This window comes from Prionailurus viverrinus, chromosome F2 (assembly GCF_022837055.1).
Source record: "Prionailurus viverrinus isolate Anna chromosome F2, UM_Priviv_1.0, whole genome shotgun sequence".
NCBI lineage: Eukaryota > Metazoa > Chordata > Mammalia > Carnivora > Felidae > Prionailurus > Prionailurus viverrinus.
Window position 1 is genome coordinate 6,416,722 of NC_062578.1, and position 15,470 is coordinate 6,432,191.

The 15,470-nt window shown below is 40.9% G+C and overlaps 1 protein-coding gene and 1 non-coding gene across 3 annotated transcripts in view; both read right to left on the reverse strand.

The window, feature by feature from the left end:
* ATP6V1H (ATPase H+ transporting V1 subunit H) overlaps nt 1-15,470 on the reverse strand; it is a 110,988-nt gene that overhangs the window by 58,204 nt on the left and 37,314 nt on the right. For both annotated transcript variants that reach the window (XM_047842428.1, XM_047842427.1), the window contains one exon: nt 7,581-7,773. In XM_047842428.1, coding sequence (XP_047698384.1) covers nt 7,581-7,773 — 193 coding nt within the window. The remainder of the gene's footprint in view (nt 1-7,580; nt 7,774-15,470) is intronic.
* Nucleotides 12,643-12,746, reverse strand: LOC125156832 (U6 spliceosomal RNA). The gene has a single exon (XR_007148807.1). It is a non-coding gene; the product is annotated as a U6 spliceosomal RNA (small nuclear RNA).

Consider the following 15,470-nt stretch of genomic DNA (forward strand, 5'->3'; position numbering starts at 1 on the left):
TAAAAATATAAATTCTCTTATTATCTGACACACTACGTAGACTCTTGACTAAGCAGAGCCAAAAAGAGAAATAAAACTCACAATGTATGTAGAACTCTAGACCACAAGTATGATCTTCGGTGTCTTTTCAGTTACTAGCTCAAAACATGCTGATTTATTTTAGGAACTAAAGATTGACAAATCAACTTAACCAATAGAATAACATTTGCAGAGACCTGAAGTCCAGCACCTACTATGAATAAGTGAGACTGACATTTTCAAAAATAAAATCCACCGAGCCAAATGGGAAACAAAATAATTAGCAGCTGCTAGACTTTTTCAGCTCACAGCAGCTCGGCATGCTTCCTAAAGCCTTCAGCACAAAAATTTCCTGCCTGGGTTTCAAGATGTGGGAAAAAATACATGACTAGATCATCCTTGACCTCATCGGTGAATTTTTTTAAAGGTTTTATGAATTTGAGAATGATAAAGAAAAAAGGACACGTCATTTTTTCACCTGCTGATGGTCTAAGTCAAATGGGTTTACTATGTCCTTTCTAATGACTTAATTTTAACTCAGCTGTGTACATTAAAGTTCTGCATATCTAAAGACATTCTTCTGATTTCCAGCCCTCTGTATATTCTCCTAATGACTGTACCGTCCCAAATTTAGCACAGCAGGGTCTAAAAATCTAATAGTCCTGCCAACAGACTGGGTCTAGTTTACATAATCTGAAATTAAAATTAGACAGAGCCCCGAAATCACCCTTGTAATTAGTTCCATGTGCTGTGGGTACAAAATTAAAACTGTAAATATAATTTAAATAAAATTTTCAAATCGTGTTACATATCAATAAAATATTCATGCCGCTTTTTTTTAAATGTTTGTTTATTTTTGAGAGAGAGAGAGAGAGAAAGAGAGACAGAGCATGAGCAGGGGAGGGGCAGAGAGAGAGGGAGACACAGAATCCAAAGTAGGCTCCAGGCTCCGGGCTGTCAGCACAAAGCCCGACGTGGGGCTCAAATTCACGAACTGTGAGATCACGACCTGAGCCGAAGTTGGACACTTACCCGACTGAGCCACCCAGGTGCCCCCATGCTGCTTCTTCTGAATCAAACAGGTCAGCACTGGATCTTTGCCCACGTTCAACACTAACTTAGCAAGAATGCAATTTATAGAGGTAGATGATTTAAACAGGCAAACTGCTATCACTCTATGTTCTCCTCGGCAGAAAAGGCAGGGAAATAAATACAAAACTTTATGCTTACTACTGCCGGGCTCCTGTTACCTCACTGAATCCTTACCTAATCTTGAAGTGAGTTAAGTATTACTCTTTCACAGATGGAGAAATCCGCTCTAAGAGTTCAAGCCACTCTCCCAACAGCCTAGTGCCAAATTCATGCCTGCATCCATCCACCCCAGAGCATACACTCTTCCTAATACACCATACTGAAAGGAAAATCAGAAAAAGGGCTACGCTATTGTACTTCTCAAATTTCCATAAAAAGCAGATAAGCTAGAGAAGTCCCAAATTAGGTTTAAAAAACACACACACACACAAAAACAAAACAAAACAAAACTGAGAGCCTCAGTCTGGCTCTCTAGTTCTCTGGGACTTTTTGAGCCTTTTATGTTGTAAACATTCTTCATGGTGACTTCACGAAGTCACTCCATAAAGATGAGCGTTTAAATACAAAACGAAATCATGAGAAAACGTATCTTACGTTACTCATCCTTCCATACGCTCGGTAACTAACAACACACTGCCTATTACATAATCGCCTTTAGGAAACATTTGATAGGTGAATAAATAATTCATGGAAGAGACAGGAGAGTGGGTGGGAGAAGGAGAGGGACAAGGAGACAGAGGGAGGATCTCAAAGGTAGGATTCAACTAACGTCAACTAACACCTCTCTTCTAAGACGTAACAATATTAACGGTTGCTGCTTCCAATGACCCTTTTATCTCACACAATAATGGTCTAAAATGAAAATCAATATAGAAATCTACTCTGTGGAACAGAGCAGCTAAAATAAGACCCTGACCTCTACAGCAGCTCTCTCTCCCACACCTGTATTTTACCTTAAAGAGACAAGCATCCTTATCACCAAATGATCAGAAAAAATAATTTAGGATAAATGTTTACGATCATCAACATTTGGAACAGTAAATATTTTAACTTAAGAAAATATAACATACAAAAAAGGATAGGTAGATATAAACTGGAAAATACTATTCACTTCCATGTTAATTACTTAGCCAGCTGTTGACCCATTTCACAGAAAAGAAAGTCACACAAAGAAAAATAATAATGATAATAATCCAAGACATCTTTCTGACAATATAACTGCAAAGACATTGAGTCAGGGTACTAACTTTCCTAACAATTTAGCAACACCAAATATATCTTACTTTCTAAAAAGACTTTTTTCACGACAAGTTTAGGAACAGCTTCCAATTTAGAAAAAAGCCCATGCACTAACAGAAAATTGGGACTCTCTCCCTGTAGTCTTGCTTCCCACAGTGTTTTGTTAAGCGGATTATTTAAATGAAATCCTAATATAATCAGTAATCTTAACACACTCATGAAGACGAAATGTAGGACACTCTAGGGTGAGTTCATTGTCAATGCAGAATTAGCTGCAAGCAGATATTCTCTTGTAGAATTTTACTGTTATACTTTTAAACATGGGAACCGGGGCGCCTGGGTGGCGCAGTCGGTTAAGCGTCCGACTTCAGCCAGGTCACGATCTCGCGGTCCGTGAGTTCGAGCCCCGCGTCAGGCTCTGGGCTGACGGCTCAGAGCCTGGAGCCTGTCTCCGATTCTGTGTCTCCCTCTCTCTCTGCCCCTCCCCCGTTCATGCTCTGTCTCTCTCTGTCCCAAAAATAAATAAACGTTGAAAAAAAAAAAAAAAATTTTAAACATGGGAACCAAGCAAAGCAGCCAAAACCTTTAAAAGGAATTTCTCAGTCCATAAAGAAACCCATAAAAAGATCACTAAATTCAATACCACCAATCTACTCCTATAGAAGGCTCTTCTACTTCTACCTCAGTGTTTTGTTCGGTCCCTCATATAGTCACAATACTTACTGAGGGTCTGCTCTTTAGCCCACATTTAGTTTTTCAAAGGGCATTATCATAGGAGCATACAGCCCGAGGAGAGACTGGAGACAGATGATATCACTCTCACCAGACACGCGAACAAAGCGGAAGCATGGAGACGCGAAGCGAACTTCCCGAAGGCAGAGAGGCCGGCCCGACGGCCCAGCAAACTCGGCCTCCACTGTGCATGCCGGGCACACACACCACCACCAACCTGAGTGCACGCACTCTCTGCAGAAATTGGTGCCAAGCGCGATCTGCCCAAACCGTGAAGAGAGGAGAACCCGGGCCCCTCCAACCATTCGGGTTTTCGGTGCCCACTGCAATGCATCCAGGGTTGCTCCCCGATGTGGGAAGGGAACAAAGATCATAAGTTACGGGTATTAACAAGAGGCTTCCATATCTGAGAGTGAAACTATGTTTAATTTACACTTTTTTCTTCATATTTTCCATAGCATCTTTTTTAACCATAACACCATATTATTTTTATAAACAGGAAGAAGATCAAATTTTTTTCCATTTGCTTATTGCATGGCAGGTGCTTAATTTGGAATAGGGAAGTTTAATAAAACAAAGATTCCTGTAACTACAGCAGAACTAGAAGAAGGAAAAACGAGGGAGAAGATCAAAACGAAGACAAATCAAATAGGAGGAGCTTTAAACTTTCCAAAAAATAAATATATTGAGTTGAAAGGATGTAACTCATATTCGACCAAAATGAACAGAATTGAAAAGAGCAGCCAGCCCTGCCTCACGTCCATCCAAGGAGGCACAGCGCACAATAAAGTAGCACAAGCAGATCTCAAGGAGCCTCGCTCAGAGGCCCCGGGCTTTGGTGACACCCCCAGAGCGCCCCCAGAGTATGAACACACGTTAGGGTGAGTCAGCGACAGGGGCCGAAGGGTCTGTGCTGGCCCCACCAGGCCAGTGCCTAGAAGGGTACTACAGAGCAGCAGAGCAAACGCTCCGTTTTACAGAGCAGGTCTGTCCTTTCGGAGAGCCGGTGGCCACAAACCAGGATCGTATCTTCGAGAGCCAGACTGTGAGAGCCTGCGTGGCTCAGGCGGTCAAGCCACCGACTCTTGATTTTGGCTCAGGTCATGATCTCACTCACACTTGTGAGATCGAGCCCAGCGTGGGGCTCCACACTGGGCATGAAGCCTGCTTAAGATGCTTCCTTTCCCTCTCCCTCTGCCCCTCCCCAGCTTAAGCACACTCTCTCTCACACAGGAAAAGAAAAAAGAAAAAAAAAAAAAGAGCCAGACTTATGTACTCCATTTATTCCTTTAACATTCGCTTCAGGGTGGGAGCGGGGGGCAATAATCAACCTACAAGATCAAACTACTGACAATTCCAGAAGTCAGTTTCTTTGTTAACATTTATCAACCTCTTTCCAACTTTGTACTAAAACACTCCTAGGCATCCTTCCAAAATCTCTTCAAGCCTTCTCCTCTCTGAAGCTTCTCCTAAAACCTCCTGTTCTCACCCTCCACCTCCAACAGAAGACTGTTGGAAGATCCTAATTCTAGAATTTTTCATCTAGTAAAGATGAAATACTAAAGAAATAAGAATATGGATGATGAAACACTCAAGCAGCAGAAAAGGTACATTCAATTCAGCTACTAAAACACCTCAAAGTAGAGTCTCATTAATACAACCTGCTCTGACTGAAGAACTGATTATTACCGTATCTGGACGTGACCACTCACATAAACAGTTTGCTAGAAAACCTAATGGCACAGCCAGTGTGAGGCACCACATTCCCCTGTTTCTTAAGAGTAAATTCTCAAGGGCCACAGAACAGTTCCTACATTAAAAAGAATGTATTCTGGGGGCACCTGGGTGGCTCAGTCGGTTAAGCATCCAACTTCGGCTCAGGTCACGATCTCACAGTTCGTGGGTTCGAGCCCCGCGTCGGGCTCTGTGCTGACAGCTCGGAGCCTGGAACCTGCTTCAGATTCTGTGTGTCCCCCACCCTCTGCCCCTCCCCTGCTCGTGCTCTGTCAAAAATAAATAAATGTTAAAAAAAAAAAAAATTTTTTTTTAAAGAATGTATTTTCAAATAGGGAATCAGAATTCCTCTCTCATGTGACCTACAGTTCTCCTTTTCGTGGTTTCTCTTTCCTTTAATGCTAAAGATTCCTGAAAAAATGCGCCAAGAAAAGAGAAAAAGGAGATGACAGAGTGGTGACTCTGGAGCAGACAGCACTCGCTGGAATTCCAATCGTAATGCTTACTAACTGAGGCTTACTTACTTGCTAAGCCTTGGTTTCCTCACATATAATAAAATAATTGGATAATAATGAAGATTAAATAAGTCAACACATGCAAATCACCCAATAACTTGTAACATTTATTATCCTCAGCATCGAAGACAGGTTAGCACGACGGTTAAGAGCATGAGTCCTACTGCCTGAGACTGAAGTCCCGCTCTGCCGCTTCCTAGCTTTTCTGGCAAACGCCTTAACCACTTGTGGCCTAACGCCCAGTGCATGGAGTTCTTGGGAGATTAAATGAGCAACACACTGAAAGCAATTAGAACAGCACCTGATACAAAATAAGCTCTCGATAAACATTAGTTATTATTATTATTAACTACAAACACCTAGAAAAGGGTTACTACACATCAGGTTTAAAAATTTTAAAGGTGACCAATGCTATCAGTAAGCAATTTATAGGAGGAATATCAATAACTAATAAAAAGTATTAAACAATGCTCAGCTTCACTGTTAACAAAATACAAACTTTAAATGATTTCACTTTTCACCTCATCTTTGGTAACAATGAAAAGAAAGATCATATTAAATGCCAGTGGAAGAATGGAAAAACAGGCACCCTCAAGATATAGTTGATGGAACTGTAAACTTGCAGATTTATGAAAGGTGATTTGATGTTACCTATCAAGACTGTGAACGTTTATTGTTAGATTCAGTAATTCCACCTATAGAGCTATATCCAACAGAGGGACCTCTGGGTGACTCATGACTCCGTTGGTTCAACGTCTGACTCTTGATTTCAGCTCCGGTCATGATCTCACCTGACCTGGGTTTGTGGGTTCAAGCCCTGCGGAGTCTGCCTGGGATTCTCTCTCTCTGCCCCTCGCTGTCTCTCAAAAATAAACGTTTAAAAAAAAAAAAATGAACTATATCCGACAGAAGTGGACAGACAGGTAAAAGAAACTGCAAGCACCTCAAATGCCCGTCGATAGGACACTCGTTAAAGAAACCACTTTACATCAACACAGTAGAATACAGACATTAAAAGTTACTGGAGAACCATGTGTATGAAAATGAACACATATTCATCGCATATTGTCAACAATAAAGTCACGGGACGATATTTATAATGCGATGCCATTTTATTTTTAAATATAAAACAAAATTACACGCCTAATTATGTATTTCTCTCTGTGTGCTTAGAAAAATCTGAAAGATGTTAGTAACTATGTTTGGTACACGTAATGTGTATGCTATTTTTAAATGTATGTAATACATCTGTACTACTTTTTTATTTTTGGTTTGTTGTCGTTTATTTAAGGAAAACGTAAGAGCAAATATTAGTTAAAAGCAGATCGCGAAGCTAATTTGGATTCGCATGCCCACCAGCAATGTGCCTTCTCTGGCTCAGTATCCCCGTTTGTAAAATGAGAAGACCAACACACTAACAATGAAAACTATAATCGCCATGGTCTAGGGCAGCAGTAAGCACTAAATGAGCTGACAAATGGAAAGTCTTAGAATGATGCATGGCACAGAGTGAGCGGTCTCTGAACAGCCCATTATTATTACTCTCCAGTGGCATCCTTAAAAGACGCTAGGGTCGGCCAAGCTACCCCTCAGAAGCCCAACAAATCCTAAGGTGACCAACAAAATAATCGACACACAACTACGACAGCAAATGCACTGGGTCTGGGCAGGCAATTAACAATACTTTATTTCAGTGTTAAGTTGCCTGGCAGCCAGAAGACCTAGCTTTCAGAGTCTGGCTCAGCTCCCCATCTCGTTCTCAACTCCCTCATCTGTTCAAGGGAGTTTTATATACATATATATATATAATTATATCCAGAATCTGAACTACAACTCTGTACTAAAATAAGGGCCCTTTAAGAGAAAAAAACTTCCTCAACAGTCTCTTGGAACACACTGCAACCAAAGAGGATTTCGTCCACATGAACATCATACAATGACATTTCCCACGAGCTTTTTATAACTCATATATTTTATCCATTTAAATGGCTTCTCCCCAACCCCATCCTATTATATGGCTTTGCCTCAATCCCACAATATATATACATTAGTGAGGTTTGTCTCTATGTTCACCAACACCCATAGTTTGATAACTACATGGAGAACAATCAGTTTTTTCCTGCCTGCTAAAAGCCCTCAAATATATACTCCACAGGGGAAATGCCTCACACGTACACACACATACACACACACACACACACACACACACACACACACACACCATAAAAAAAAAACCCACAAAACACTTACACGGAATGCTGCGAGAATGATTCTTGTCACCTTCTCTTTGACAGATTCTTGAAGGATATCAGACAGGACAGGAATGATATTATAGCGCCGCAGGTGTTCACACATTTGGGGACTGAATGCCAGGAGCCATATTGAAAAAATCATTTGATACTGGAGTTGAAAGCCACACTTGTTACTCAAAACTCCCATTATGCTGAAAAGGAACACATATTAAGAAAACATTTACTACAACAGTGCAACAAGAAAGAAGAAATAATTGCCTATTCTCTTTTTGCACTACTGGAACAAGCCCTTCTGAATTATGTCGTTTTCTTTTCTGCCAGAAATAACAAGCAAGTTAGGTGCCTACTTATAGACGGCCACTTCCAGCACAGCCTCACTTAAGTCTTCCCTAAGGTCATGAGATTTCTGGAGCTTCTGAGTAGTTCAGTCAGTTGAGGGTCCAACTCTTGATTTCGGCTCAGGTAACAACCCCTGGGTTGCAGGATCATGCCCCACATCAGGCTCGTGCTGGCATTGGATCCTGCTTGGGATTTTCTCTCTCTCTCTCTGTTCCTCTCCCCTGCTTGCACACACTCCCTCTAAAGTTTAAAAAAAAAAATTCTTTTTTCTTAAGATTTCAGCATTCAGCAGCACTTGCTGCTGGAAAGCAGTAAGAAATGAAACATAAATTTGCAATAATACAGCAGAGGAAATGGTAAGACCGACGGACAGACATTAAAGAAGTTACAATCAAAAGGACTTGGTAACACAAATAGCTGTACATCTTGGTGAAGTCCTAAGGTATACCAAGATTTTGAGTCTGGGTAACCAAGAGGTTCATTTTTAGCTTTAAAAATATTTAGGAGACTCATACAGAGAAAACAGGATGATTTTGGAAAAAAAAAAAACTGTCATGAGCCTGAATAGGACATAGCCCATTGGGGGTAAAACTTCAGAAGCTTCTTTTTTTTTTTCTTAAGTTTATTTATTTTGAGAGTGAGGTGTGAATAGGGGAGGGGTGAAGAGAAAGGGAGAGAACGAGAATCCCAAGCAGGCTCCACACTGTCACCACAGAGCCCGATGAGGGGCTCAAATTCACAAACCGTGAGATCATGACCTGAGCCGAAAATCAAGAGTCTGATAAGCTTAACCAACTGAGCCATCCAGGTGCCCCAAACCTCAGAAGCTTCTCATTCAACCTCCCATTTTACTGATAAGGAAACTGGGAAAGCTATATGGAAATGAAAGAGATTACATCAAGGAAAACAACTAAGGAAATTTCCACAGGAAATGCCTACATTTAAACAAGAAAGAAGAGAAACTACCAGATTAGATCATTAAAAAATGACCAGAGGGGTTAAGGGGAACTCCTTAAGGGGTTAAGAGGAAAACCTAGCGAACGCACAGCACAAAGACTGAACCGTAATGTAAACAGGGACCTTAGTTAATAAGAGTATATTAGTATCGGCTCGTCAACTGAAGGAAACGTACCATACTGATGTAAGACGTTCTTAACAGTGAAAACTATGGGGCAGGTAGATAAGAAAATTCTGCACTTTCGATTTTTCTGTAAACATAAAAGTGCTCCCAAAAGTCGATTAAAAGAAAGAAAGAAATGTTTAAAATCTGACTTCACAATCTACAACCGCTAGCTTAGTGGAAGGCTTGCATTTGTGCCATTTTCCCATCTTTAGGATTCCTTCCTATACAGTTACAAATTCGCTGAACTGCCCTTCATTCTCATGTGTGATTTCTCCCTCACATCTTTCCTATTTTGAGTTGTTACTTAAGACTTGCTTTTAATACTGATGTCAGTAGGATACATCACGTAAAATATCTTACATAAAATAAAGTCATTTTATCCCATCAGTACCCCGGTACCCAGCTTCCTTTTGCCCTCTGATTATTCCACTGATGAAGGGAAGCCTTCCACACTTTGCTCCGTGACGCTGTGGCTGGAACCGGAAGCCACAGTTCTGCTTTGCCAGCTGGGTCTGCCAGCAAGAGCCGCTAGGGGCTGACCGCCAGGACAGAGGAACAAGAGGCTTTGTCCTGTTGGCTCCTGCTCCCGGGGGGGGGGTAACACTCCAGCTACATTTCTTCACCGGGGCAGCGGCAGCCGTTTTTTTCCGTGGCACCGGCTGAATTCCTTTTGCAACAGCGCTGGCCGCACAGCCTCACTGCACACCCTCAGCGATACCAACACCAGCCATTTAGGTCCCTGACCTATGAGACCCTTCCTCTGAGCTCAGGGACATAAGCCCTGGTTTAAACTTCAGTTTACACAGACTCCTTGAAGCGTATGAATTTTAGTAATTCCAATCTCTTATCTGTTCCCCAACTTTAGGGGTTGTGTCTGTACCTTCCACTGTCTCTGACACTTGAGAGTTTTTTTTGTTTTCAGAAACCTAGTTAACAAGTTTGTAATTAACAAGTTCTTGATATTAAATTATCTCTTAAAAAAAAAAAAAATTGTAAGTGACCAGAGGGCTTAAAAACAGCTCGCATTGTCGCTGAAATAAAGACAGAAAGCTTTCAAAGGAAGGAGCAATCAACAATGATGAATGCTGCAGAGAAATTTCAGAGTTCAATATGTGTCTACACTGTATATGATGGTGTTGAAAAAATAAGTAAGTCTTCTACATCCAAATAGTAACCACCGAAAGAACTCCAATGAAGCAAAATAAAGTTCCTATTTACCAGAGTAAGGAAGGGTTTCCCTTAGGGGCAGGGAACCCTAACTCCAAAGACAATGGAGGTCCAAGGGCATGCTAAGGGGACTCCAAGGACACAAAGGCCCAAGATAAACCTGAATACAGTAATTTCACAAACATCTGTTGAAAATCTACGTGGCAGGTACAGTGCAAGGCGTGGGAGACATAATGGGGGGCAAAAACAGACCCTACCCATGCTTTCAAGGAGCTCAGAGTCCAGTGGGGAGGCAGGATTCCCAGAGTGGATTCAAGGGAAGGATTCTCCCTTGAGCAGAGACCTGAAGAATGGATAAGTACAAATCCCCATCTCTCAACTACCCCTCTCAAACCGAGGAGCTTAATATTATTTTTAAAGTCACTGAAAAAGTTACTCAATGATGCTATAGGATCCTAAATGCTACCTTGGTTTGCTATTTAATATTTTCCAACTAGATTATAATTTTTTTTTTAAGGAAAGAGACCACATACGTTTCTTTGTATTCCCTATAATATACAGTGCACCATTACGCAAAGAGTCCAAAAAATACAAATTACTGTCAAATCCAAAATAGAAGGCCAAGGTCCATGAGGCCAAAATTATTAGTTAGTATCCTGTGTTTTTAATTAAGGCTTAAAAAACAAATCAAGCCAGTGCAGGGCTAGGGAGACCAAACAGCGGATTTACTGGCTGACTTGTGCACTTTTAGCTGGCTGATGCTCTTTACACCCATGAGCACCTCACACCTTATCACACAGCATCACCTAATAATGTTCTGATGTTTAAAAAAAAAAAAAATCGTAGGGGTGCCTGGGTGGCTCAGTCAGCTGAGCGTCTGACTTCAGCTCATGATCTCGCAGTTTGTGGGTTTGAGCCCCGCGTTGGGCTCTGTGCTGACAGCTCGGAGGCTGGAACCTGCTTCAGAGTCTGTGTCTCCCTCTCTCTCTGCCCCTCCCCCGCTCATACTCTGTCTCTGTCTCTCAAAAATAAATGTTAAAAAAATTTTTTTTAATTAAAAAAAATTTTTTTAATCCCAAAAAAGTAAAAAAAAATAAAAATTACCTTCCTTTATGTCATACTTTCTTATATACTACTTTATACTTATAAAATACTTCAACTCCAGTTGAATCTGTGGAGGCAATTGTCCTAGAAAAGCCCTCTTTTAGCTCCAGTATTTAATGAATCAATAGTAACGTTCAGACTTTCTAGTGAAGTCAATATGCAAGATAATGCAAAGTATATTTTCGGTCTTACATAGGAATATAAATAGCCAGAAATAGTGTTGTATCATTCACATAATAGGCTTTTTAACAAAAAAATAAAAAAAATTATACAGATAAAAATGTTCTGGAGTTCTGTTTTGTTTCAAGTTTTTATTTAAATTCAGTCAGTTAACATATAGAGTAATATTGGTTTCAGAAGTAAAATGTAATGATTCATCAATTATAGGTAACACACAGCGCCCAGCACAAGTGCCCTTCTGAACACCCACCACCCATCTAGCCCAACCCCCACCCACCTCCCCTCCAGCAACCCTCAGTTTGTCCCCTATAATTAAGAGTCTCTTATGGTCCGTTCTTCCAGAAAGGCTATACTTGAGGTTTTCTCCTCACATGACTCCTAATTGTGATTTGAGGAATTCCAAAAACAAGAAAAGAAACAAAGAAACCTTTCAATTCTAAACAAAAGAAATGGACAAGTAGAAAGTACATGGTTTGTTTCTTTAAAGGTGAAAAGATTAAGTGACTTTTTTAGATTGCTATACTATCAGCAAGTTAACATGTTATACCTTGATTAACGCCCTCTCTCAACCTAAAGGTCTCTATTATTTTTGATTACTTTAAATCTAATGAGCAGTCATTAGTATGTCAAAATGGATATGCTGAACACAATGTGTCCCTGTGCTTGTTGCTAACTGAAACAGTTAATAATACTGCCTACTGTCCTCCGAAATACTGCAGTAATTAGAATAGCCACATTTGGTTAACTTCGGTATTTGGGTTTATTTTCTGAGCAAGTCTAACTATGTGTAGAAATTGCTGTTTCACGACTTTTATTCTGTTTTCCAGATCTTCCAGGGAACAAAAAAAATCTATTTTGTATGTAACAGAATGAAATTCAATTTATTCTTCAAACACTATACAGGTCTATTGGATCCATTCATAAACCTAAGATGCGCTTACGGGATCTCAGTGCTTTTAGGTTGCCCGTAATTTGAACAATTACAGTATTTTATTATCCTAAATATTATTGCATCATTATACATTCATTATTCCCAACTATGCTTAAAAATAAAGACTAAAATATAAGAAAATCGGAGAATGATGCAATCACCTAGGAAGATGATATAATAATAACGAAATCATTATCCTTTCTACTCCATTGCCCCGAATATTGCATCCTTCTTCCAACTTTATATGTCATCCTTGCACAGGGGACAAGCTGATCTCTGTGTCGCTCCTATGTTAGTATGTGTGCTGCTGAGGCGAGCACTGCATCGTTCGAAACGAAGGTAAAAAGGCTGGAAACACCGTCTCCGTGTCCGTAGTCTACCTTTAGGTTTCTGCGCAATAAGAAAAGCAACATCGTAGTCCTGAAACTGCTATTCTTAGGAAAGTTCGCGTCCACAGTCAGCCTTCGGCTGGCTTCCAGGAACTTTAGTGGTAAACAACTTCCTACACTGATACAAAACTCTCCCTAAATGACAGAGATGGCTCACTGCACCTAAACAATATATTCTGGAGTCTGGAATTTTGCTGCGTGGTAGGCAGAGGGTGTCTGATAAACCTCCAATAAAAGCCATAGGTGCTTGGGGTGCCTGGGTGGCTCAGTCCGGTAAGTGTCCAACTTCGGCTCAGCTCATGATCTCGCGGTTTGTGGGCTGGAGCCCCGCGTCTATGTGCTGACAGCTCCGAGCCTGGTGCCTGCTTCGGATTCTGTGTCTCCCTCTCTCTCTGACCCCCCCCCCCCCCCCCCCCCAGCTCATGCTCTGTTGTGTGCGCGCACTCTCTCTCTCTCTCTCTCATAAACATTAAAAAAAAATTTGAAAACCACAGGTGTTTACTCTCTACAGGGATTCCTGGGCAGAAACGTCACACAAATGTTGCTACATTTTCACCACTGGGGAAAAAGTAGGCCGTGCAACCCCCCACTACTGCGGGGAGAGAACATACGGAAGCCTAACATGGATTCCTCCAGACGCGGCCTGATCCACTGTGTCTCTAAAAATAAATCCCAGCCGTGAGAATGACTACATGCTGGGTCCCTTGAGTCCTTCCGCTGAGTCTCCTGACACTGTGTGAACACTGCAAATTCAAAGAATTCAGAACTTTTTATTTTCCATCCATAATGACAATTACCTGAGGAAGGTGTCTCATAATTATTAGATGAATCAGAAGTTGAAAGCGGAGACAGACGGCATTCTATTAACAATGATGATAAAATTGGTCACATACGTGAAACCTCAAACTGTTGAGTTTTCAGCTGACTGTATCATAAATGCATTTTCTCAAACTCAAGAGGCAATAAGTGAAAATATGTTTCTAAGGACAAAGAAAGGAAATAGGGTATTCTCACCTATTTAGCTGTTCAACGTGAAAGCCTCCAACGATATTTTGCAACAAGAGCCTGCACCATTCCATTTTGCTAAAAGGATATGTGATGGTTTTCTTTCATCTTTTATGATGTTGGTGCACCAAAACTCACTTACTACAAAAAGACTTACCATGAAAAAATTCTTACAGAATTTCTAATGGTTGTTTTTCACTATTGTTTTATTTATAAGTCTATCAATTATCCATAAAATGACCAAATATATATATTTTTGAAAATTGTCCACATGGCAAATTGTGATCACTGTTTTTCCTGACATACTGAAGGCTAAATAAGTATAAAAAGATTGAAATTTTACATGTTAATATAAGATTACTAATTTGTTAGGGCACCAGGTGGCTCAGGCAGTTAAGTGTCCCCCTCTTGATTTCCACTCAGGTCATGATCCCACAGTTCGTGAGACTGAGTCCCGCATCAAGCTCCATGCTGAGAATGGAGCCTGCTTGGGATTCTCTCTCTCTCTCTCTCTCTCTCTCTCTGCCCCTCCCGCACTGTGCTCGGTCTCTCTCAAAATAAATAAACAAACTTTTTTTAAAAAAGGATTATTAATTTACTGAGTCGATGATAATTGAGTAGTTGATGACAATTCTAGGCAATTCATAAGGAAAGCCATTTGAGAAAGTCACCCAGCTAAGGAAGTGTCATGCAAACACTGGCTGGGAAGACCCCTCTGGCAGGTGCATGCCTACAGTGGAAATGGAGGCACCAGCCTAGTCGTGTGACAGCCCAGCAGCAGGAGATCAATTGGGTCCTCTTTCTCACCAGCGAACCTCTGCGGACAAACTAGCTTCCTGAAGCGTTTTCCAACAGATAAACATCTTCATCAACCCAAAAGAGCATCTAATTGAAGAGCATGAGATCTCGGGGCGCCTGGGTGGCTCAGTCAGTTAAGCGTCCGACTTCAGCTCAGGTCATGATCTCACAGCTCATGAGTTCAAGCCCCACATCGGGATCTGTGCTGACAGCTCAGAGCTTAGAACCTGCTTCAGATTCTGTGTCTCCCTCTCTCTCTGCCCCTCCCCTGCTCACGCTCTGTCTCTCTCTCTCGAGAATAAATAAACATTAAAGAAAAAAAAAAAAGCATGAGATCTCCCATAATGAATAAATAAATTGACTTTCTGGTAGTAAAAGAGAGCATTGTTTGTTTTGGTGTTGGGGGGAGTTCTCATATAAGTACATTTGCTAACCTGAGAGGGCAGCCCCTCAAGGTTTCTGAGCCTGCAGATTAGGACCCCACAGAGAATGGGCTAATTACACAGCATTACAAAGAATGGGTCACATTCATTTTTCTGGATAAGACCTTTTCTTGCTGATTTTTGCCTGCATTTACCACAAGATATTTTATAATTGCTTTTTTGTTTTTTTTTTGTTTTTTTTCTATTCTGAGTACCTAGAATTTGTTCTGTCAAGCATCAGGCTTTTAAGAGTCCTTAACCTCTTACAAATAGCACAGACCAAGTGAGGGGGAGGGGAAACATTTCATTTAGGAGTTACGGACTTCCATGAAGGTTAGCATAATCCACTGCTAAACAGCCTTAAAAAAAAAAAAAACAAAAAACTCCCTTTAGATGACTCAGTGCATTAATTTCTTTGCAAATGTCAAGG